At 40.7% G+C, this 23156-nt stretch overlaps 1 protein-coding gene across 4 annotated transcripts in view; it reads right to left on the bottom strand.

The window, feature by feature from the left end:
- The window catches only part of TRIM37 (tripartite motif containing 37), a 208325-nt gene that overhangs the window by 65873 nt on the left and 119296 nt on the right, over positions 1 to 23156 (bottom strand). For 3 of the 4 annotated variants that reach the window (XM_089679183.1, XM_089679179.1, XM_089679180.1), the window contains exons 15-18: positions 20343 to 20540; positions 17288 to 17427; positions 15170 to 15261; positions 3027 to 3218 (exon numbers count right to left, since the gene is read on the bottom strand). In XM_089679183.1, coding sequence (XP_089535309.1) covers positions 3027 to 3218; positions 15170 to 15261; positions 17288 to 17427; positions 20343 to 20540 — 622 coding nt within the window. The remainder of the gene's footprint in view (positions 1 to 3026; positions 3219 to 15169; positions 15262 to 17287; positions 17428 to 20342; positions 20541 to 23156) is intronic. The other variant, XM_089679181.1, reaches the window with a different exon arrangement.

The following is a 23156-nucleotide window of genomic DNA, read 5'->3' as shown; positions in this document are numbered from 1 at the left end:
ATTGCAAGAATGCAAAATTTATTTTGTGGATTCAAAGAAACATTTGAAAGCATGAAACATGGAGAGGAAAGGCTCCAAAGTTACTTTATGGAGTCCTTCAAGGCATCCACTGAGAAGCTAAATCATCCAGGTTTCAGCTCAAATTGGTATAACCACTAATAGGATCCCTCCCCTCCCTTGTCAGCCTATAATCCCAGACCTTAAGGCATTGGCACACACCTACAGCCACAATAGCTGGTTGTACATATGTTCCCACCATTGTAAGGCTGGCCATAGATTATGCGACTCTCTTTCCTGATTCCCCCACCAACACCCGCGAAGCTACGGTGCTCTCTTGGCAAGGGGAGCTGAGAGCCGTCCCTGCTGGGAAAACACTGATTACAGCTAGCGGCTGTAATCACATGATAAAAATATGAAATGCTAGTTGTATCCAAGTCAATCAATGGATCGACTTGGGTACAATCAGCTTGCCCATTGATGGATCAAATGTTGGTTGGTCCCTGCTTAAAGCCGGCTTAAAAGAGGCATTTTTTAAAGTGTTTGTGAGAACTTAAACACCACGACATCTTCCACTGGGGCATTTGAGGTTCTTGAGATAAGAAGCTACCAGATCCAAAGGCATACCTAATTTCTTAGTGAACTCATTTCTCCATGGGGTATTCCTGAGTGAACTTTTTTTGTGGAACGAAAACCTTGCCATGTTCGAGTAGAAAACATCCTTTAAAATTTGCATACAAAACATTTAAAAGAGGATGTAAATGGAAGGATTGAGGAAGTTGTGGTCTCCACAATCCAAATCCGAGAGACTTTCGGAGAAAATGATAACTTCAAATTAACCCGACTACGACTGCGAGAAAGCTCAAAGGCCATTTGGGTGTGAAATAAACCCTGACCTCGGGGTTCTTTAGGAACAGATTCCTCAAAACCCTCAGGGTTTTGTAATTCCTCTCCAGCCTTCAAAACTTGAAAAACAGGTTTTTTTTTTTTAATTGTTGTCTGTGTCCCCGATAAGGGAGATCTACCCTTGTCATTTGTTCTGTTTTGTGTTCTCAACAAAAGTGAAATTGAAAGAAAACCCCAAATTTTTAGTTGCCACCAGAACATGAATAGGAGGAAGACTCTTCAAATAAGGACACTGGTTCTGGTAACAGCCAGGGATTCCCTCACTTTGGATAGATTTCCTTACATCCTGTTTTGACTTTGGGCCATGAAGTGAAGGAAACTCTCCTCAATGGGACACAGGTGGAAAAAACAGAGGGGTTATAACCTGTCCCTACCCTATCCAAAATAAAAAAAAATAGCTTTTAGTACTACTTTAACTGAACACACTGAAGCTAGAAGCTGCTCTAGATTCAGTCTGCTAAAATTTTAGTAAACTCCTCCCACAGTATTTTCAGTGAATATATATTTTGAGTCATTACAACAGTGTTTACTGAAATTCTTATTTTATGAAATATACATTTATAAAAGGTTTGCTTTTTTATATAATGGTTCTTGTATAAAATCTAGAGAATACAATTACTTTTCCTCCCATAAATGCTGAAATAAAATATCAGTCACACAAAAAGTGTACTATTTTCAATACATTAGAAGTCTTGCTTTGGGAGAATAAGTATACAACAACCATTAATAAAATAAATACTTGTGAGCTACTATGATGAAAGAGATTTTTACAATTAATTTCCTATTTATAATGATATTATATTGTACCTGTGGTTCGCTGGCACTGACACCTACTCATTAGATAGTGTTCCGTGACTGAAACTTAATTTATACTAATAGTGCCGCGCTCCTTAATAAATCATTAGTGACATCTAATAGTGAACAAAAATCAATAAATCTGTGCACATAATGAGGAGTCCTCTTCCAATGTGAGTAATGGGTGAACTTCTTATTCCCACAATCCAAGTGTAGTGTGGTCTTAATATGCGTTTACCTTAATTTTTGCCTAATATAATAGGCAAAATTGGCTTTTTGTCCTTTCAGGACTGATGAGATAATCCTCCTGTATGCTGTTTTCCAAAGGCAAATAGATAGTGTAATTGGATCTTTAATCCACCTGGGGTCTCCGCAATGATTGTGACGGATACTGGTCAGGAATGGATGGATGAATATATCCCCTTTTTTCCTCCTGGGGTCACCTTCCTCCTGTATCGATCTATCTCCAGTATATCACAGATTGATCACATAAAAGAAAGCGAAACCATGGTGCCTTATCCTTTTAAAGATGTAATTTATTGCTGCTGGATTTACCACTCACATAAATCACATTTGCATTTATGATTCATATCCCCCTGATGAAGTCACGTGACCCGGTGACGCAACGCAGAGGGGAGGGGCTCTGACGTCACAACGTTGTCTCGGATAAGCACGGCAAGTACAGCAGAGACTGCAGGCCATGCTGACAGCCTTCTCATACACTGCAAATGTGATTTAACAGCATACAGGAGGATTATCTCATCAGTCCTGAAAGGACAAAAAGCCAATTTTGCCTATTATATTAGGCAAAAATTAAGGTAAACGCATATTAAGACCACACTACACTTGGATTGAGGGAATAAGAAGTTCACCCATTACTCACATTGGAAGAGGACTCCTCATTACGTGCACAGATTTATTGATTTTTGTTCACTATTAGATGTCACTAATGATTATGAGCACAATCATGGTTTATTAATTTTATAAGATGTTATAGGTAATAGATGATCAATTCCAGTATCATATCTCATAAATTTGATTTATCATTTTTTATTTCACTTTATTTTATATTTTAAAAAATTGGTTTAGAAATAACATTATTTATCACAGATAATTTATTAAGGAGCGCGGCACTGTTAGTATAAATTAATATACAACAACCATTGTTTAGCACTGCAAAGTAAGGAAAACAGCGTGTATAAGTATGGGCAGGTTACCCCTTCATAAATGTATAATTTATTTTTTTTTTTTAACACCAACACACATTGATAACCTTATGTACAACCAGCTGACCTTTTACACTTCTAGAATATAAACAATGCAAGTACCTGAGGACTGAAAAAGTGATGCAGGAGGTCTAGGTTGCAAGCTCCAAAGATTCTCCACACTGTTTCTGTCTTTGAGGTCAAGTAAATGAATAAGAATAAGAGGGTCTAGGTCCAATAAACTGCTGCTGCTGGAAGCACTTATGTTTCCAGATCGCCTTGAGTTTCTGGTGCCACCATATGTATGACTGCTTGCTAAAAAGAGAAAATAAAAAAATGTTTAAAAGGATAAGGCAACCTTTTTCAAAATGAACATACAAATTTATAAATTCACCCACAATTGTAGAGAAAATTTTTTATTTTTTTTGCAAATGAGCCTGCGAAGCATTGCACCCTCGATCAATGAATTGCAGGTGCAATGCACAGGTTCCTACACACTCTTCCTCAGCTCCTTGTCCATACCGTGTTACAGACTTTTAGTTAGAGAGCTGGAGGAAGTGTCAGTTGGATTACAAGTGCAGTGAATACTGCACTTGTGTTCTATTGATAACTACAACTTAATCTACTACAGTTGAAGATGGGATCTGTAGTTTATTTTACAAATCGCACAGAGCACTGCACAGCTGCGCAAAATTCAAAAGTGACAGCTGTCGTTGAGAAGAACTGCAGCATGCTATCAGAGGGACGGCAAGTTTGGAGGTTGGAAGGTCCATTGGAACCATGTTACATCCTGAATATTGATGTAAAATGGAACATGGTCAAAGAAAACATGGAGTTAGCCTTTAAGTGAAATGATTCTAAAAAGCTACAGCTTTTGCAATTAAACGCATCGTGAAGGCAGACAAAACAAAAAGAACATGGTTCAAGTGCAAAAGGATCAGCCCAAAAAGCTAGTGAGCATAGAAATACTAGGTTAAGCTGCAGCACCAGGCATACACTTGACTGGCCACTTTATAAGGTACACCTTGACCCCCTTTTGCCTTGAGAACTACCTTAATTCTTTGTGGCATAGCCTCAGCAAGGTTTTGGAAACATTTCTCAGATATTTTTGTCCATATTGACGTGAGTTACTGTAGCCTTCCTATCATCCCGAAGAAGTCTGCCCATTCTCCTCCAACATCAACAAGGCATTTTCGTTCACACAAATGCCGCTCACTGGATATTTTCTCTTTTTTGGACCATTCTTTGTAAACCCTAGAGATGGATGTGCGTGAAATTCCCAGTAGATCAGTTTTTTTAAATACTCAGACCAGCCCAACAACCATGCCACGTTCAAAGTCACTTAAATCCCCTTTCTTCCCCATTCCAATGCTCGGTTTGAGCTTCAGCAAGTTGTCTTCACCACATCTAGCTGCCAAAATGCATTGAGTTGCTGCCACGTGATTGGCTGATTACCATTTTGCGGTACCAAGCATGAGGTGAGTATTGAAACCTTAGATGCGCTTTAATATTTAGGCTCCAGGAGAAGCTTTAAAAAACAGCACAGTGCTACAACGTAATACCTTAACAGTCAAAGATTTTCCCATATCATGGAAAACATCAATACATGCAATGGTGTCAAAGCGTGTCCGAGTCAGAGTGAAAGGTCACAGCAAAACTTACTGTGAATTTTTCAAAGCTAGTTACAGGTCTACCCATGCGCATTATATATAGATGCCTAAAGCGGGCCATAGACTACCTTCTGAACCGGTTTGATAGCTTAAAGTAGACGTTCAGTCAAATCCTAACTGTGATTAAACCTTCTCCCACCCCCATTCTAACCTATACTAATTACCCTGCAAAGGAAAGATGCCTATACTTACTTATGCTGAGGGTGTTCTGCAGCGCCACCCAACTGTGCTCTGCAGTGCCACCCACCTGTGCCACCTAATTGACACACATCAGTGAAGGAGAAAAATTACCTGTTTGCAAAATTTTATAATAGAAATAAAGAAAAACTTTTTTTTACAAATTTTTTGCACTTTTTTGTTTATAGCGCAAAAAATAAAACACCCACTGGCGAATAAATACCACCAAAAGAAAGCTCTATTTGTGTGAAAAAAATAATAAAAATTTCATATGGGTACAATGTTGCATGACCACACAATTGTCATTCAAAATGCAACAGCGGTGAAAGCTGAAAATTGGCCTGGGCAGAAAGGGGGTATAAGTGCCCAGTAGGCAAGTGGTTTAAGAAGCCCATAGATGACGCAATTTCCTTTCGCCCCCACAACGTCATTTCCCCCACACTTAATTGTGAACAGACACAAAGTAACACGAATGAGATAAAATGTAAACTTTCCTCTAATGTGAAATGGTTTCTCTAGAAGTGAACCTTTGCTCAGGCTATGGACATTTAAACTGGAACTACACCCTCCTATCCTTTACAGCCAAGGAAGCTGCCATCTTAGCATGTTTGATCTGCAGTTGCCATGGTGCTGCACACGTGATCAGTTATGACATCAAGCATTTGATGGATCGACTTGGGAATAAAAAGCCTATCTGTACATGGATTAAAATGTGTCTGGTCCCTGCTGAACCAGCCAAAATTCGATCTATATATTGCCTGCTTTAGTCTCTTTAATAGGGTTGACCTGCTTGGTTTAACCGCCTCCTGCCTGCCATATTGGGAAATGATGGATGGGCGGGAGCTCTCTTGTTCTGGGCAGATGTCATGTGACATTCTCCCACTCTAGCCACGCATACGCACCCCTGAGGGCGGTTGGCGTGGTGATTGGTGGTGAGCTGTGTCCCTTGGACACAGTGCATCACCGATCAAGGTAAAAAGCCAATGGCAGTGGCTCTTTACCAAGTGATCAACTGTGTCCAATCACAGCCAATCACAAATGAAAACACAGAGCAGTAACTTGCTGTTACCAGCTTCCTCTCCTCACACAAAGATTATCTATGAGGAGAGGAATATTCTAACAGTGAGTTACTGATCTTTACACTGTACAGAGCCTAAACACTACACAGTACCCGTGCCATAGTGCCAATCAGCAGGGTAACCGTCACACAGCCGCCCATCAGCAGGGCAATCGTCACACAGCCGCCCATCAGCAGGGCAACCGTCACACAGCCGCCCATCAGCAGGGTAACCGTCACACAGCCGCCCATCAGCAGGGTAACCGTCACACAGCCGCCCATCAGCAGGGTAACCGTCACACAGCCACCACCAGAAGGGTACCCGTCACACAGCCACCATTGTTTTCACTTTCCTGGTGCTCCAGGTCCTTCAAAAACATGATAGGTTGACAGGAAATTAGATTAGATGAATTTTTTACCCTGGAACACCACTGCTACCTAGATGCTGGGCCTCTCTATGTGGCCAGGCTGTGGAAAAGTCTCACGCATATGGTATCCCCAAACTTATGCAGGCCATAGATGGGGAGAAAAACGGCCGATTTTTCGTCCGAAAATAAAACCGGCCGATTATCTTATCGTTAGTGGACGATTTTGTCGGCCGTTTTTCGTGTATTTTGGACTTTCAGATTATCGGTGATGTTGGAAAATTTTCGAAAGACGCCCAACTTTATCCTCATTGATGGTCAAAAACGAACGATCGTTTTCCGAAAAAGGATCACAAAGGTCACAAAATGACATCATTTCCCGTTATAGGTTACTCATTAATCGGCCGATTTTCGTAATAATTGGTGGTCAGGTAAGTTTTTTAGACCGACCGATAGTTCGTTAATCGGCCGAAAATCTGCCGTTTTTCTCCCCATCTATGGCCTGCATTAGGAGGAGTAGCAGAATGTATTTTGGGTTGTACTTTTTGGTATGTACATGCTATGTGTTGGACATATCTTATAAATGGACATTGTGTATATATATATATAAAAAAAAAAAAAAAGTTTTCATTTTCTTTCCACATTTTCCAAAAATCTTGTGGAAAAAAATGTCATGTTCAAAAGACTCATGCGTCACAAAAAATAAGTTGGAGAGTGTTTGCTTTCCAAAATGGGGTGATTTTGTGGGTGTTTCCACTGTCCTTGTGCTCCAGGGCCTTCAAAAATGTGATAGGTTGTCAGGAAATTAGATGTATAATTTTTGCCCCTAGATTGCCTAAAGGTGCTACTTGGATGTTGGGCCTCTCTGTGTGGCCAGGCTGTGGAAAGGTCTCACACTTGTGGTATCACCATACTCAGGAGGAGCAGCACAATGTGTTTTGGGGTTTCATTTTGATATGTACATGTTATGCGTTTATAAATATTTTATAAATGGACAATTTTGTGTAAAAAAAAAAATACATTTTCATTTTCTTTCCGTGTTTTCTGAAAACTTGTGGAAAAAAATGGCATGTTCAAAACACTCATTATGCATCATAGAATATACGTTGGGGTGTTTGCTTCTAAAACTGTGTTCATTTTGTGGGTAATTCCATCGTCCTGGTGCTCCAGGGCCTACAAAAGTCCATTTACACGTTCCGTATGTCTGTTTTTCAGCTGTCCGTTTATGGATGAAAAACAGACACCCATGTATTTCTATGGACTAGCAGATGTAAACGCATGATCTGTTTACATCTGTTAATGCCCGCATCCACTAACATCAGTTTTTTGAATGGAAGAAAACCCTATTTTTCTTCCGTAAAAAGAAACAGAACGGATGGAAAAACGGATGTAAAAAGGGGCAAACGGACATTGTCAAACCTGAGGAAAAACTGATGGAAAAACTGATGGAAAAACTGATCAGTTTTTTCCTGGAAAAAACATGACTGAACTGATGAAAATAAACAGAATGACCGCTTGAAAGAGTCCTATTATGCAGGCCATAGATGGGGAGAAAAACGGCAGATTTTTCTTTTAAAAAACGAAAATTCGGTCGTTCAAGCGGCCGACGTTACCATCAATGGTAAAAAAAAAAAAAAAAATCGGCCGATTTTCATCCCTTCTACAGCCGGAAAAAAGTGTCCCTGCAGAGAGCTCCGCTATTTCTGACAGTTCTTTGACATTTACAGCGGTTGAAACATTGTATCTATTTGTTTCCATTTAGGATACAGATGTTTTTATTCGGAAACAAATAGATACATTGTTGCAACCGCTGTAAATGTCAAAGAACTGTCAGAAATAGCGGAGCTCTCTGCAGTTTTTGCTGGACTGGAATTCTTCTTATTTTCATCCTACTTCTTCTTCTTCATCCTCATCCTCTTCTTCTTCTTCATCTTCTTCATCCTCTTCCTCCTCCTCATCCTCCTCCTCCTCCTCCTCCTCCTCATCCTCTTCCTCCTCTTCCTCCTCTTCCTCTTCCTCCTCTTCCTCCTCTTCCTCTTCCTCCTCTTCCTCCTCTTCCTCTTCCTCCTCTTCCTCCTCTTCATCCTCTTCTTCTTCATCCTCTTCTTCTTCATCCTCTTCTTCTTCATCCTCTTCTTCTTCATCCTCTTCTTCTTTTTGTCTTCCTCTTGCAGGTCACTGCTCATGCGCAGATTTTTTATCGGCAAAAAATCGGCCGATTTGCCCACTAATTGCGGCGAAAATCGGCCGATCGGCAAAATTGGCCGATTTTTTTCCAACTTTACAGAAAAAAAAAAACACGGCCAAAATACCGAAAAACGGCCGACCAAATAGCCCACTAACAATCCGAAAATCGGCCGATTTTATTTTCGGCCGAAAAATCAGCCGATTTTATTTTCGGCCGAAAAATCGGCCGATTTTCGACCCATCTATGGCCTGCATTAGGTAGTCAGGAAATCAAATGTGTAATTTATGCCCCTAGAACCCCTGACAGTGCTCCTTGAATGTTGGGCCTCTCTATGTGGCTAGGCTGTGAAAAGGTCTCAAAAATGTGGTATCCACATACTCATTTTCAGTCATTTGGGGAGTATTTGTACTGTCCTGGCTTGTCAGTTTTGCAGGCCATAGATGGGTCGAAAATCGGCCGATTTTTCGGCCGATTTTCGGATCGTTAGTGGGCGATTTGGTCGGCCGTTTTTCGGTATTTTGGCCGTTTTTTTTTTCGGTAAAGTTGGAAAAAAATCGGCCGATTTTGCCGATCGGCCGATTTTCGCGGCAATAATGGGCAAATTGGCCGATTTTTTACTGACAAAAAATCTGCGCATGAGCAGTGACCTGCAAGAGGAAGACAAAAAGAAGAAAAAGAAGAAGAGGATGATGATGATGATGATGAAGAGGAAGAAGAAGTAGAAGAAGACGATGATGATGAAGAAGAAGTAGAAGAAGAGGATGATGATGAAGAGGAAGAAGAAGAGGATGATGAAGAGGAAGAAGAAGAAGTAGAAGAAGACGATGATGAAGAGGAAGAAGAAGTAGAAGAAGAAGAAGACGATGATGAAGAGGAAGAAGAAGTAGAAGAAGTAGAAGAAGGGGATGATGATGATGAAGAGGAAGAAGAAGTAGAAGAAGGGGATGATGATGATGAAGAGGAAGAAGAAGTAGAAGAAGTAGAAGAAGGGGATGATGATGATGAAGAGGAAGAAGAAGTAGAAGAAGAGGATGATGATGATGAAGAGGAAGAAGAAGAAGAGGATGATGATGAAGTGGATGAAGAAGTAGAAGAAGAGGAGGAGGATGATGAAGAGGAAGAAGAAGTAGAAGAAGAGGAGGAGGATGATGAAGAGGAAGAAGAAGTAGAAGAAGAGGATGATGAGGATGAAGAGGAAGAAGAAGTAGAAGAAGAGGAAGAAGAAGTAGAAGAAGAGGATGATGATGATGAAGAGGAAGAGGAAGTAGAAGAAGAGGATGATGAGGATGAAGAGGAAGAGGAAGAAGAAGAGGATGATGAGGATGAAGAGGAAGAAGTAGAAGAAGAGGATGATGAGGATGAAGAGGAAGAAGAAGTAGAAGAAGAGGATGATGAGGATGAAGAGGAAGAAGAAGTAGAAGAAGAGGATGAGGATGAAGAGGAAGAAGAAGAAGAGGATGATGAGGATGAAGAGGAAGAAGAAGTAGAAGAAGAGGATGATGATGATGAAGAGGAAGAAGAAGAAGAAGAGGATGATGATGATGAAGAGGAAGAAGAGGTAGAAGAAGAGGATGATGATGAAGAGGAAGAAGAGGTAGAAGAAGAGGATGATGATGAAGAGGAAGAAGAAGTAGAAGAAGAGGATGATGATGAAGAGGAAGAAGAAGAGGATGATGATGATGAAGAAGAAGTAGAAGAAGAAGAGGATGATGATGAAGAGGAAGAAGAAGTAGAAGAGGATGATGATGATGATGAAGAGGAAGAAGAAGTAGAAGAAGAGGATGAAGATGATGAAGAGGAAGAAGAAGTAGAAGAAGAAGAAGAGGAAGAGGATGATGAAGAGGAAGAAGAAGAAGTAGAGGATGATGATGATGATGATGAAGAAGAAGAGGATGAAGAAGAAGAAGAGGATAAAGAGGAAGAAGAAGAAGTAGAAGAAGAAGAGGATGATGATGAAGAGGAAGAGAAGTAGAAGAAGAGGATGATGATGATGAAGAGGAAGAAGAAGTAGAAGAAGAAGAAGATGATGAAGAGGAAGAAGAAGAAGAGGATGATGATGAAGAAGAGGAAGAAGAAGTAGAAGAAGAGGATGATGATGAAGAGGAAGAAGAAGTAGAAGAAGAGGATGATGATGATGAAGAGGAAGAAGTAGAAGAAGAGGATGATGATGATGAAGAGGAAGAAGTAGAAGAAGAGGATGATGATGATGAAGAGGAAGAAGTAGAAGAAGAGGATGATGATGAAGATGAAGAGGATGATGATGAAAAAGAAGAAGAGGATGATGAAAAAGAAGAGGATGATGATGATGAAAAAGAAGAAGAGGATGATGATGAAGAAGAAGAGGAGGATGATGAAGCAGGAGAAGAAGAAGAATGAAAAATTAGAGGAATTCCAGTACGGCAAAAAGTGTCCCTGCAGAGAGCTCCGCTATTTCTTTGACAGTTCTCTGACAGTTCCTTGACATTCACAGAGGTTGCAACAATGTATCTATTTGTTTCCGAATAAAAACATCTGTATCCTAAATGGAAACAAATAGATACAATGTTGCAACCTCTGTGAATGTCAAGGAACTGTCAGAGAACTGTCAAAGAAATAGCAGAGCTCTCTGCAGGGACACTTTTTGCCGGCTCTAGACGGGATGAAAATCGGCCGATTTTTTTTTTACCATTGATGGTAACGTCGGCCGCCTGAACGACCGATTTTTCGTTTTTTAAAAGAAAAATCTGCCGTTTTTCTCCCCATCTATGGCCTGCATTTTTCAAGAAATAAGACAGGCCATCAGTATATCAGGTGTGATCAATTTTCAATGATTCATACCATAGCTGGCAGACTAATGCAGGCCATAGATGGGGAGAAAAACGGCAGATTTTTCTTTTAAAAAACGAAAAATCGATCGTTCAAGTGGTCGATGTTACCATCAATGGTAAAAACAATATCGGCCGATTTTCATCCCGTCTAGAGCCGGCAAAAAGTGTCCCTGCAGAGAGCTCTGCTATTTCTCTGACAGTTCCTTGACATTTACAGAGGTTGCAACATTGTATCTATTTGTTTCCATTTAGGATACAGATGTTTTTATTCAGAAACAAATAGATACAATGTTGCAACCTCTGTAAATGTCAAGGAACTGTCAGAGAAATAGCAGAGCTCTCTGCAGGGACACTTTTGGCGGTACTGGAATTCCTCTAATTTTTCATTCTTCTTCTTCTACTTCTTCCTCTTCATCATCATCCTCTTCTTCTTCTACTTCTTCTTCCTCTTCATCATCATCCTCTTCTTCTTCTACTTCTTCTTCCTCTTCATCATCATCCTCTTCTTCTTCTACTTCTTCTTCCTCTTCATCATCATCCTCTTCTTCTTCTACTTCTTCTTCCTCTTCATCATCATCCTCTTCTTCTTCTACTTCTTCTTCCTCTTCATCATCATCCTCTTCTTCTTCTACTTCTTCTTCCTCTTCATCATCTTCTTCCTCTTCCTCATCATCCTCTTCATCATCTTCTTCCTCTTCCTCATCATCCTCTTCTACTTCTTCCTCATCCTCATCATCCTCTTCTACTTCTTCCTCATCCTCTTCATCCTCTTCATCCTCTTCATCCTCTTCATCCTCTTCATCCTCTTCATCCTCTTCATCCTCTTCATCATCATCATCCTCTTCATCATCATCCTCTTCTTCTTCTTCCTCTTCATCATCTTCATCCTCTTCTACTTCTTCCTCTTCATCATCTTCATCCTCTTCTACTTCCTCTTCATCATCATCATCATCTTCTTCTTCTACTTCCTCTTCATCATCATCATCATCATCTTCTTCTTCTACTTCCTCTTCATCATCATCATCTTCTTCTTCTTCCTCTTCATCATCATCCTCTTCTTCTTCCTCTTCATCATCATCCTCTTCCTCTTCTTCCTCTTCATCATCATCCTCTTCTTCTTCTTCCTCTTCATCATCATCCTCTTCTTCTTCCTCTTCATCATCTTCATCCTCTTCTTCTTCTTCCTCTTCATCATCTTCATCCTCTTCTTCTACTTTTTCCTCTTCATCCTCTTCTTTTTCTTTTTGTCTTCCTCTTGCAGGTCACTGCTCATGCGCAGATTTTTTATCGGTAAAAAAATCGGCCGATTTGCCCATTATTGCCGTGAAAATTGGCCGATCGGCAAAATCAGCTGATTTTTTTCCAACTTTACCGAAAAAAAAAAAAACGGCCAAAACACCGAAAAACGGCCGACCAAATCGCCCACTAACGATTCGAAAATCGGCCGATTTTATTTTCAGCCGAAAAATCGGCCGATTTTCGACCCATCTATGGCCTGCATAACTTTCACACAGGCCAAGTAATATACACTGATTTAGGCTATTTTCACCGAAGAAATGTAGTACAAATTTGGGCCAAAATTTATGAAGAAAATTTACTTATTTGCAAAATTAGACAACAGAAACAAAGAAAAAATGCGGGGTTTTTTTTAAATTTTTGGTCTTTTTCCATTTATAGCGCAAAAAAATAAAAAACCCACTAAATACCACCAAAAGAAAGCTCAATTTCTGTGAAAAAAAAAAGACCAAAAATTTAATGTGGGTGCAGTTTTGCATGACTGAGTAATTGTCAAAGTATGAGAGCACTGAAAGCTGAAAACTGGTCTGGGCAGGAAGGGTGTACAGTGAGGAACAGAAGTATTTGAACACCCTGTGATTTTGCAAGTTCTCTCACTTAGAAATCATGGAGGGGTCTGAAATTCACATTGTAGGTGCATTCCCACTCTGAGAGACAGAATTAAAAAAAAAAAAAAAAATTCAGGAAATCACATTCTATGATTTTTAAAGAATTTATTTGTCTTGCACTGCTGAACACAAGTATTTGAACACCTGAGAAAATCAGTGTTAATATTTGGTACAGAAGCCTTTGTTTGCAATTACAGAGGTCAAATGTTTCCTGTAGTTCTTGACCAGGTTTGCACACTCTGCAACAGGGATTTTGGCCCACTCCTCCACACAGATCTCCTCTAGATCTGTCAGGTTTCAGGGCTGTCGCTCATCAACACAGAGTTTCAGCTCCCTCCAAAGATGTTCTATTGGATTTAGGTCTGGAGACTGGCTAGGCCACTCCAGAACCTTGATATGCTTCTTACAGAGCCACTCCTTGGTTATCCTGGTTGTGTGCTTTGGGCCGTTGTCATGTTGGAAGACCCAGCCACGACCCATCTTCAATGCTCTGACTGAGGGAAGGAGGTTGTTGCTCAAAATCTCAATAAATGGCCCCATTCATCCTCTCCTTAATACAGTGCAGTCGTCCTGTCCCCTTCGCAGAAAAGCACCCCCAAAGCTTGATGTTACCACCCCCATGCTTCACAGAAGGGATGGTGTTCTTGGGATGCAACTCATCCGTCTTTTTCCTCCAAACATGACGAGTGAAGTTTAGACCAAAAAGTTCTACTTTGGTCTCATCTGACCACATGACTTTCTCCCATGCCTCCTCTGGATCATCCAGATGGTCATTGGCAAACTTCAGACGGGCCTAGACATGTGATGACTTGAGCAGGGGAGCCTTCAGTGCAATGCATGATTTGAAACCATGACGGCGTAGTGTTCTACCGACAGTGACCTTTGAAACTGTGGTCCCAGCTCTCTTCATGTCATTGACCAGCTCCTCCCTTGTTGTTCTGGGCTGATTCCTCTCCTTTCTTATCATCAGTGATACCCCACGAGGTGAGATCTTGCATGGAGCCCCAGTCCGAGGGAGACTGACAGTCGTCTTTAGCCTCTTCCATTTTCTAACAATTGCTCCAACAGTTGATCTATTTTCACCAAGCTGCTTGGCAATTCCCCCGTAGCCCTTTCCAGCCTTGTGGAGGTCCACAATTTTGTCTCTGATGTCTTTTGACAGCTCTTTGGTCTTGTCCATGGTAGTAGTTGGTGTCTGACTAACTGTGGGGTGGACAGGTGTCTTTAAAGAGCTCAGACAGGTGCTATTAAGTTAGATTGAGTGGAGTAGAGGTGGACTTTTTAAAGGCACAGTAACAGGTCTTTGAGAGCCAGAATTATTGCTGTTTCTTAGGTGTTCAAATACTTATGTTCAGCAGTGCAAGACAAATAAATTCTTTACAAATCATACAATGTGATTTCCTGAATTTTTTTTTTAATTCTGTCTGAGTGGGAATGCACCTACAATGTGAATTTCAGACCCCTCCATGATTTCTAAGTGGGAGAACTTGCAAAATCGCAGGGTGTTCAAATACTTATGTTCCTCACTGTATAAGTGCCCAGTAGGCAAGTGGCTCATATACAGCACACTCATAGCATCAAGGTGATGGGGAATACAAAAAAAAATTATCTCTGATCCCTAGATAAAGTATTTTAGAATATCAAGGTTGTCATCTGTAAAATACTTGCCTGTTAAGATTTAAGAATATGTGTATGAACAATAAATAGCTTTTACACACACACAAGCAAACAAAAAAGAAACACATTACATATTTTAGAGTTTACAAGTAAAGAGGAAGCTGGGAATTGGCTGCCTACTGATTAATGCTTTTGTACAGCAAACAATACTCAGAAAAGGGGCAGACATGTCCTGAAAACCTATTTATAGTCAGCTAACTATACAATGAGGAAAAACACAAAGCCCCGTAGGAGCTGTTGTGCAGAAGTGGGAACTCTGTGTGGATCCAATTGATCAGTACAGTACTCTCAGGTGATGAAAAGGCACATGCTGGTGCGTTTACAAAGCTGAAATTGGAACAGTCTGTAGTGTGCGTTGGCAAAAGGGACTCCTCTTGCTAAGAATTTTTTTATAACATTGCCTGTTTGTTTCAATTCGTACCTGAGGCTCCAGCTGCGCCAGCTACATCTTCCATCAATTCTCCTTCTTCTAAATCCATGTTACTGCCATACTCCACGTCGTTTTCCCCAGACCTAATTGTGAACAGACACAGTAACAGCAATCAGATAAAATGCAAATGTCTAATGTGAAATGGTTTCTCTAGTAGTGAGCCTCTGCATAGGCCATGGACATTTAAAGTGGAACTAAACCCTCCTATCCTTCACAGCTAAGGAGGTAGCCATCTTAGTCTGTTTCATCTGCAGTTCCCATGGTGCTACACCCGTGATCAGTTATGACACCAGCCATTTGATGGCTTGACAGTTTGTTTGGAAGCACAAGCAGCCATGACAGATACCAATCATGGCATGCCTTGAATGTAACCGATAACGAATCAGTGAAATTGATGGGTTTAGTAACTACATATTCTAACAAGCCATAAAAGAACTTTAAAGCAAGCTCACTGACATTTTTTTATCTGTGGGAACTGTGAAGCAATGTATCAGCAGAAACACTGAATTCATTAAGTGTTCTTGCATGGCAAGACCACTTACTGTTATCTCACATATATATTCTTATTATTATAGCCATATTTACCACCCTAACTCCTCCCACAGTTTTTACACTACATAGACCGTAATATACCGAAACGTGCAGATTGTTCCCGATTGGTGTGCTATTACTTTGTGGAACGTTTTGCCAAATGGTTTACAAAATATCGGCGTTTTTGTGGTGAAATTGGTCCCATAGGAATGAATGGGGGAATGTTCAAAACTAGAGTGTGAGCTGACAAAAGCTAGAGTGGGAGCTGAAAAATCAGGACATGATTTCTAAACTGCCACCACTCCCTCATTTTCAAGCCCACCTACAAAAATCTTATATCAAACCGTTCAGCTATCCCTGCTGCCACTAAAAATGTCCACGGCTAAGCCATAGTCCTGATAGTTTTCACAATATGACCATTTGTTTGCAACACACGCCGCCCATTGACATTCATTGAAACTCCACTCTAGACAACTGAAATTTGAAGGCCAATTTCTAAACTGCGACTGTGCTTCATTTTTAATATTTCAGAGACATACTATGCATCAAAATGTAGGTTTGGGTCTTGTGATTCTCACAATATAAAAGCTCTTCGGTGTAGGATTTATAATTATTAAACTACAACCGTTTGAAAATGGCAACCGCCAGTGAAGTGAACAAGTTGGAGCAGTTTGTTTTTAGCTGCTCTTCTCTACCCTTGCTGTAGAGTGAGTTGCATGAGTTTTTAACCCACTCCATAAAGTTACTCTGCCCAGTCCAACCTTTTCACAGTTACTCCAGCCACACAACAGTTACTCAAGCCACTCCACCCAGTTACTCCGCCCACTCCAGTTGTAGACTACTGGTGCAGGCAAGAACACTTCACACAATTCCCCAGAAATTGTAGCTTCTCTAGTTCAAGTTCTTCTCTCATCAGGTCAGCCTCAATGCTACCCACTTCTGGCAGTGGCTCAGCAGTCTTTCAGCCTTCTAATTTTTAATGTAAAATATAAATAAGAAAATATAGGAGGGAGAGCAGGGAGCAGAAAGAAAAACTTGTATGACTTCACTGCTTACAGGTGGTAAGTCAGACAATCAGGATCACTGGACACTCCAAAACAGGCATCACTAAATAGTGGACCACTGTCTGGATTGAGTGACACTCCTATCCAGGCCATGGCCATGCCACTTAGCAGTCTGGGTGACCTCTCTCTCGCCACACCGCCATCAGGCTCTCAGCAGGGCGAGGGTTTGGGAGCATCTTATGTCTGTATGGAGGCCAGGAGGTGCCAGTTTCTCAAGTTAAAATAGAAATAAAGTCCTAGATTTATTGACTGTGAGCAGGCATGCTCTTGTACAATAAAATAAACCTGTCTGCTCGCAGTCTTCTTTGGAATATTCACTAAGCTGAAAAAGTGCAGCTCAGTTTACATTCAATCTCCATAGTATGGGCACAGGTGCACTTTAAGTAAATAAATCCCAGTAATTCTCTCCTCCAAAATCTCACTGCTGGCTCCTAAAACGGCCTATCCGGATTCATGACTTTGTCTATCACAGATGTATAAACACAGCTCTTTAAAATCTAGGCTCTCTACTTACATAGTCTCTTCGTCAATGTCATTTTCTTCGGTATTGCTGGTGGCTGTGGAGCTGGCAGAGGAACAGCTGCCCTCCAAATGGTTCACTTCATCATCCCCAGCCAAGTCAGCATCCAAGTCTCCATCGGAGAGATCCTGCTGCTGACACAAGACATGCAGTGAATGCATTGGGTTGCTCTATATATGCTGCTCTATATATCATGACACCAGCAAAGTCACACAAACATAACACACTTGGTGACTGTAAAGGAATGCTTTTAAAATAATAAACGTGTCATACCTACCTGCTCTGTGCAATGGTTTTGCACATAACAGCCCTCACCGTCCTGTTCCGGGGTCTCCCATGGATGCTCCTGGCTCCTCCCCCCTTCTGAATGCCCTCATAGCAAGCCACTTGCTATGGGGGGCACTCGTGTGGGCTTGATCTCAAACCAGGCTCTGTGTGCCCATTGAAGCACACAGCGCAGCTTGGCTCTGCCCCCTGCTCCCTCCTCAGTCTGCGATTGACAGCAATGGCTCCCATTGTTGTTTCCATGTTGAGAAAGAGAGAGACTGCTCTTGGGCAAAGCACTGGATCAAGATCGAGTTTAGTATTTGGGGAGGGGCTGGGGGTAGCTGAAAACAAAAGGTTTTTTTACCTTAATGGAGAAAATGGACTAAGGTAAAAAACCTTGTTCAACCACTTTAAAGAATACATTCCAGCACAGTGGCTAAATGGTTAGCACTTCCGCCTGGCAGTACTAGGGTTGTTGGTTCGAACCTCAACCAGGGCACCTCCTGCCTGGAGTTTGCATGTTCTCCCTGTGCCTGCGTGGATTTCCTCTGGGTACTCCGGTTTCCTCCCACTCTCCAAAGACATGCTGGTAGGTTAATTGGATCCTGTCTAAACTGCCCCAAGTATGTGTATGTATGAATTTAGGTTAGGGACTTTAGATTGTATGCCCCTTGAGAGCTAGGGACTGATGTGAATGTACAATATATATGTAAAAGCACTGTGTAAATTGATGGCACTATATAAGTACCTGTAATAAATCATAATTCCAGGAATAATGACAGACCTGGCCGATGCCACTGGAAATCGCTGAAGTAGACACCGATCTCCACTTGCTTCCAAGTCCCGTTCAAAGCTGCTCTCTTGCATTGTGAATACAGGAAGTCAGTGTTCTCTGATTGGACAAGGTGGAGTGAAATCACTGCCCCGCCTCTTCACTACATCCAGAGAATGCTTTCCATTCTTTCAGAAAATGCAAATTTTTTCTGAATGGTTCCAGTGCAGAGTGGCCGACCTCCTGTGTTCACAAAGCAGTAGAGCAGCTGCTTGGCATGGGACCAGGAAGCAAATGGAGATCACTGAGGTTGCAGTGCCTGCTTCAGTGATTTTCAGCTTCCAGTAGAATTGGGCAAGTATGTTATGTTATGGTCCAAGCTGGATCAATGAAACTATGTATAACAAGGTCATGCCTGGAATTGTTCTTAAAAAATCCTATTTCAAGAGAAAAAAACCACAAGAACCAGTAGATTAGCTAGAAAAATTCCTTTAAGGTTTTATTTGAAATAGGAATTTCAGCCTGGAGCAAGCTTGAATGCAGATCTCTTCAAAATGGCAAACATATTCTGGTTTAAGGAAAACTGTTGCACACTGAATGTTTTTTACCTTCATGCATACAATGCATGAAGGTAAAAAGCCTTTAGAACCACTTTAATGCCTGTGCAGAATCATATATTCAATACATATATCAAACTGAATGTTGCATTATCAATAGCTGTACCATTAAGAAGGGGGTGTAACTAGAATCAAAAAGGCCAAAAAAGAGACTTTATAAAACCCTGCTCTGTGCAGGTGCATTGCACTACATACAGCAAAATCCAGTATGCAAGAGTGTCCTACCTAAACAGTGGGTCATGGGGAAGCCAGTCCTCACTTGTTTTAGTTGAAACGAATAACCAGCAACTCGAAACAGGCAAAAGTTTTTGTTAGCTCTAGGGTGAACACAAAGTAAAAAGGCTTGCGCGTTTCTGCTAAAGCTTTTGCCTGCGTGTGAGGAAGACACTCAAAGCTTGTGCACAGAGCTCTCACCTCCTTTGGGAATCTGAACAGGCCTTTTTGATGCATAGTCCTCACTTGTTTCTGGACTTCTCTTTGGTGTTCCACCAAGGCAATATTTGTGCCACTTTACAGGCATGCAAACATATTAATGATAAAGATTTGGTCAAATTACACCTAGTTTGCAAATATCCTAGAAAATGTCAAAGGATTGAGAAAAAATAAAATCAAAATGCTAAATGGCATCTGATATATATGGCAAGGCCAGGATATCTTAAGCGTATGTAAATGCAAAATCAAAAAGATACAGCATGTTACAGCCTGCATTTTTACATATACAGTAAATTTCAATGTAGCAGCATTATGCAAAGTTATTTACCCTACCTTATACACTTCCTCAGTTGGACTAAAAGGTCATACAGTCTACACTTAGTACTTGTGGACACCTGCTGCCTTTAGTCTTTCCATACCCACCTAAAGGGGTATCAATTAGCCTCCCCTTCTGCCCACAGCTGTTCGAAATGGGGCAAAAAGTAGAATAATGAAGTCTTTCAGTATGCAAACATTTCCCTCCACCCACAGCCCTGGCCCTGCAGTAATGGAAAACTGGTCTATAGTGGTCATGAAAAAAAAAAAATTAATGTCAGAGATGTGCTATAGTATTGTACGACTCCATGAAACCCTGAATGGTTGTAAAAAGGAAAAGGGTCACATTTTGGACACATACAGAAGATTTAAAAAAAACTGGTGCACTCAGAATCTGGTACACATTTGCATGGTAGCCAATCAACTTCTAACTTCAGCTTGTTCAATTAAGTTTTGGCAATAAAACCTGGAAGCTGATTGGTCACTATGCAGACTTGCACCAGATTTTGCACTATCCAGTTCTATTAAATAACCCTCCATATATCCTTTAACCATTTAAAGGAAATATATTTCAGATTTAATACAAAAAGGGACTACATTCGAAACAGAAGAGACCGCAAGTAAAACTGAATAGGAGGAAGCTCACATTAAACACGTCATGAAGAATTTTGTCCTCATCCTCTTCGGCTTCTCTAGGAGTAGGTAAAGAAGGAATGTTCTCAATGTTCACATCTGTCTTTGTAATCCTGGATTCTGGGCTTTCATCATTTTGGGGGCTGAGATGAGTGTCTGGAGGGGATATACCTCTGGATTTCTGGTTTCTTGAAAGTTCTATTGCAAGTCTCTGAAATCCAACAGCAGATGGACACATAATCAGAGAACACCAATGTAAATGAAAATTCAGAAAGTGACAGGCATGTAAGGAGCATAATTTAAATATTAAAAAAAAAAACACTTAAATACATAGTCTCATGGTGGCGCATATTGAAAGCAAACAAATTAGCCTGCATTGACTCAAGCACATGGACAAATATGCTGTCCTATTTGATCCATTGAGGGGCTCAGTGACCATGTTTGAAGAATATGTTTAATAGCTAGATTAGATAATATGCATCAGAAAATTTACTAATCAGAGTTTTGCTCTTTTGTTTAGAACCATGTGATTTTCCTTTATTGTACATTACCGTCTTTATACAGAGTTTCCATATGTACCAATATTTAATTATTGTACCTCTGTTGCAGAAAAGAAAAAGCTTTCTCAATGTCCTAGGACAGGCCTTACCTCAGCCTCCACTGCTGTGCCTCAACGAAAGAGGAGAGCGAGACCCGTGGGAGAGCCTCTGCTCTCATACATGCTGGATCAGGCTCAGGTGAGAATAAGGGGGAGCTGCACACTGAAGGTTTATTACCTTTTTTGCATGAAAGTAAAAAAAAACTTAAATCTTTAGAAACACTTTAAGTACATGACCCCCATACAATGAATAGTCATAAAGAGCATGTGCCCCCTTTAAATGGGATCCTTTCTCCTCGAGCATCATTTTCCTTTACTGGTCAGATCCAAGGGTATGGTCCCTTTAACTGGTGTCCTCTGCAGACCTCATTTACATAGCCAAGTACAATGCAAGGTGATGTGTACACATTTTTTCTGAACAATACAGGCTGACAATGGAGTCCCATGTATAACTCTGCTCCAGAGAAACAACTTGAAAGAGTCCTCTTTCCAGTCTGGGCACTCCTCCATGAAGCGTGTTACTTTGATGTGAAAATGTCAGCACTGCTTTCTGCTTTCTTTTGAATTGTAATAAACCCAGAAGAATGAGGGCATATTGTAGTGCAAAGACAAAACTGTGTGGGAAAGCTCCAAATTGAAAGCTCCGTGTGAGAGCTTTTTTTATTAAGGTGCATCTTGGTCACTTGGGTTGGAGTCCATTGTGAGGAAGGAGTAAAGGAGGCCATCACAGATCATATCATTTTGGGCATATGTTTGCCAGATTTCTGGTGAGTGCATAAGGGTGAAGGTACCACAGAAGAGGTGTCACCACTGGATTGTTGTCACTGATCTTTGTTCAGCAGTCAATGGACTTTATTATATATTAGTCACTTTGCACTTCTTCACTTTTGGTGCTTTTTGATGTATGTTATTACTACTAACATTGTATACCTTACGGTTCTTAATGGTATCATATGATTCACTTGTATCTTGTGATTGTGAATTGCTACATACAATTTACATGTAGCATTTTTAGCACTGCACATTCTGTTTTTTTATTTTCTATGTTGGGTTGGTCACCTTTACTGCTAGCAGCTTTTTTTCATCTCAAGGGTTCACTATACCTTGTTTGTTTATACTCAAATTGTTGCTTTGTTTATCTTTCTCTGTTCCTTGTCCTTTATCACATTCCTTTGGTTAAAATAAGTAACCTTGAATGAGCTCAGAATTTAGCTTTCCTGTGTGCACCTGTGTAGGGAAGCGAATTGCTAGAACAGGTAACGTCTACGTGAGCAATCAAGGGGACACATGCGCTTTATGACCTTTGATTATATGGTAGAACAAATAATATAGATTAGTGCAGCGCTAAAATCATATAAAATTCAAGACAACGTCCATAAAGTCTATGACTTGTGAAAAAGTGAAACTACTAGGTACTGGTGGAGCTCCTTAGCAATTGACAGAAATGCGCACTCACCAGAAATAAATAGGGTAAGAGCGTTGTATAAAATCCCTCATCTGGGGTCTGGTTAGAGGTCTGGACAGCTTAGGTAATCCTCCCTTCCGTGTGATGGCAGGACTCAGTAGAGAAGAATAAGATACAGGTAACCAGAGGTTTCCTCAAAGGGGCTGGCTGGAAGGAACTGCCTGTTTACAGGAAATCTTCCACCCCTTGGTATGGTGCCTGGATCTGAAAATAAGTACTCCTCTCAGGGAGTTTAGGGAAGGATGCCCATAGTGTAGTAGGTCTCAAAAGAACTTTATTGTAAACATTCAAAGTATCCAAATCGTGATAGGTAGTTAAAATAGCATCCAGGTATAGTATGAACTAACCCTGTGGATATTAATGGTGGCCACAAATAGTACTTGCTATTAAACCACATATAAATCCTATTCATAGCAAATTCCAACAGTTTCATAATAAAATCAATATGTGTGGTGGTTAAAGGACTCTGTTGCCTAAGGTAAAAGTCCGCAGCTCTCATACCTTCTTTGTGATCGATAGTGCTATATAAAGCTTCTACGTCTGCTGTTACTAGTATAGTAGAAGGAGTGGTGACAACCCCTTTGATGGCAATAAGGACCTACCCATAGTGAACGGGATTAACTCCCTTTAATCTAAAATTGGAGCATACATTGATCACTATCTTCAACCACTGGTAAGCCTAACTCCTTCGTACTTAAAAGACACAAAACAGGTCCTTAATGCCATCAAAGGGGTTGTCACCACTCCTACTATACTAGTAACAG

The sequence above is a fragment of the Staurois parvus genome, unplaced genomic scaffold (genome assembly GCF_062004578.1).
Source record: "Staurois parvus isolate SC_StPar_1 unplaced genomic scaffold, SC_StPar_1.0 ptg000220l, whole genome shotgun sequence".
NCBI lineage: Eukaryota > Metazoa > Chordata > Amphibia > Anura > Ranidae > Staurois > Staurois parvus.
Note: the sequence above shows the minus strand (reverse complement) of the source record. Positions and strands in the feature narration are given on the sequence as shown.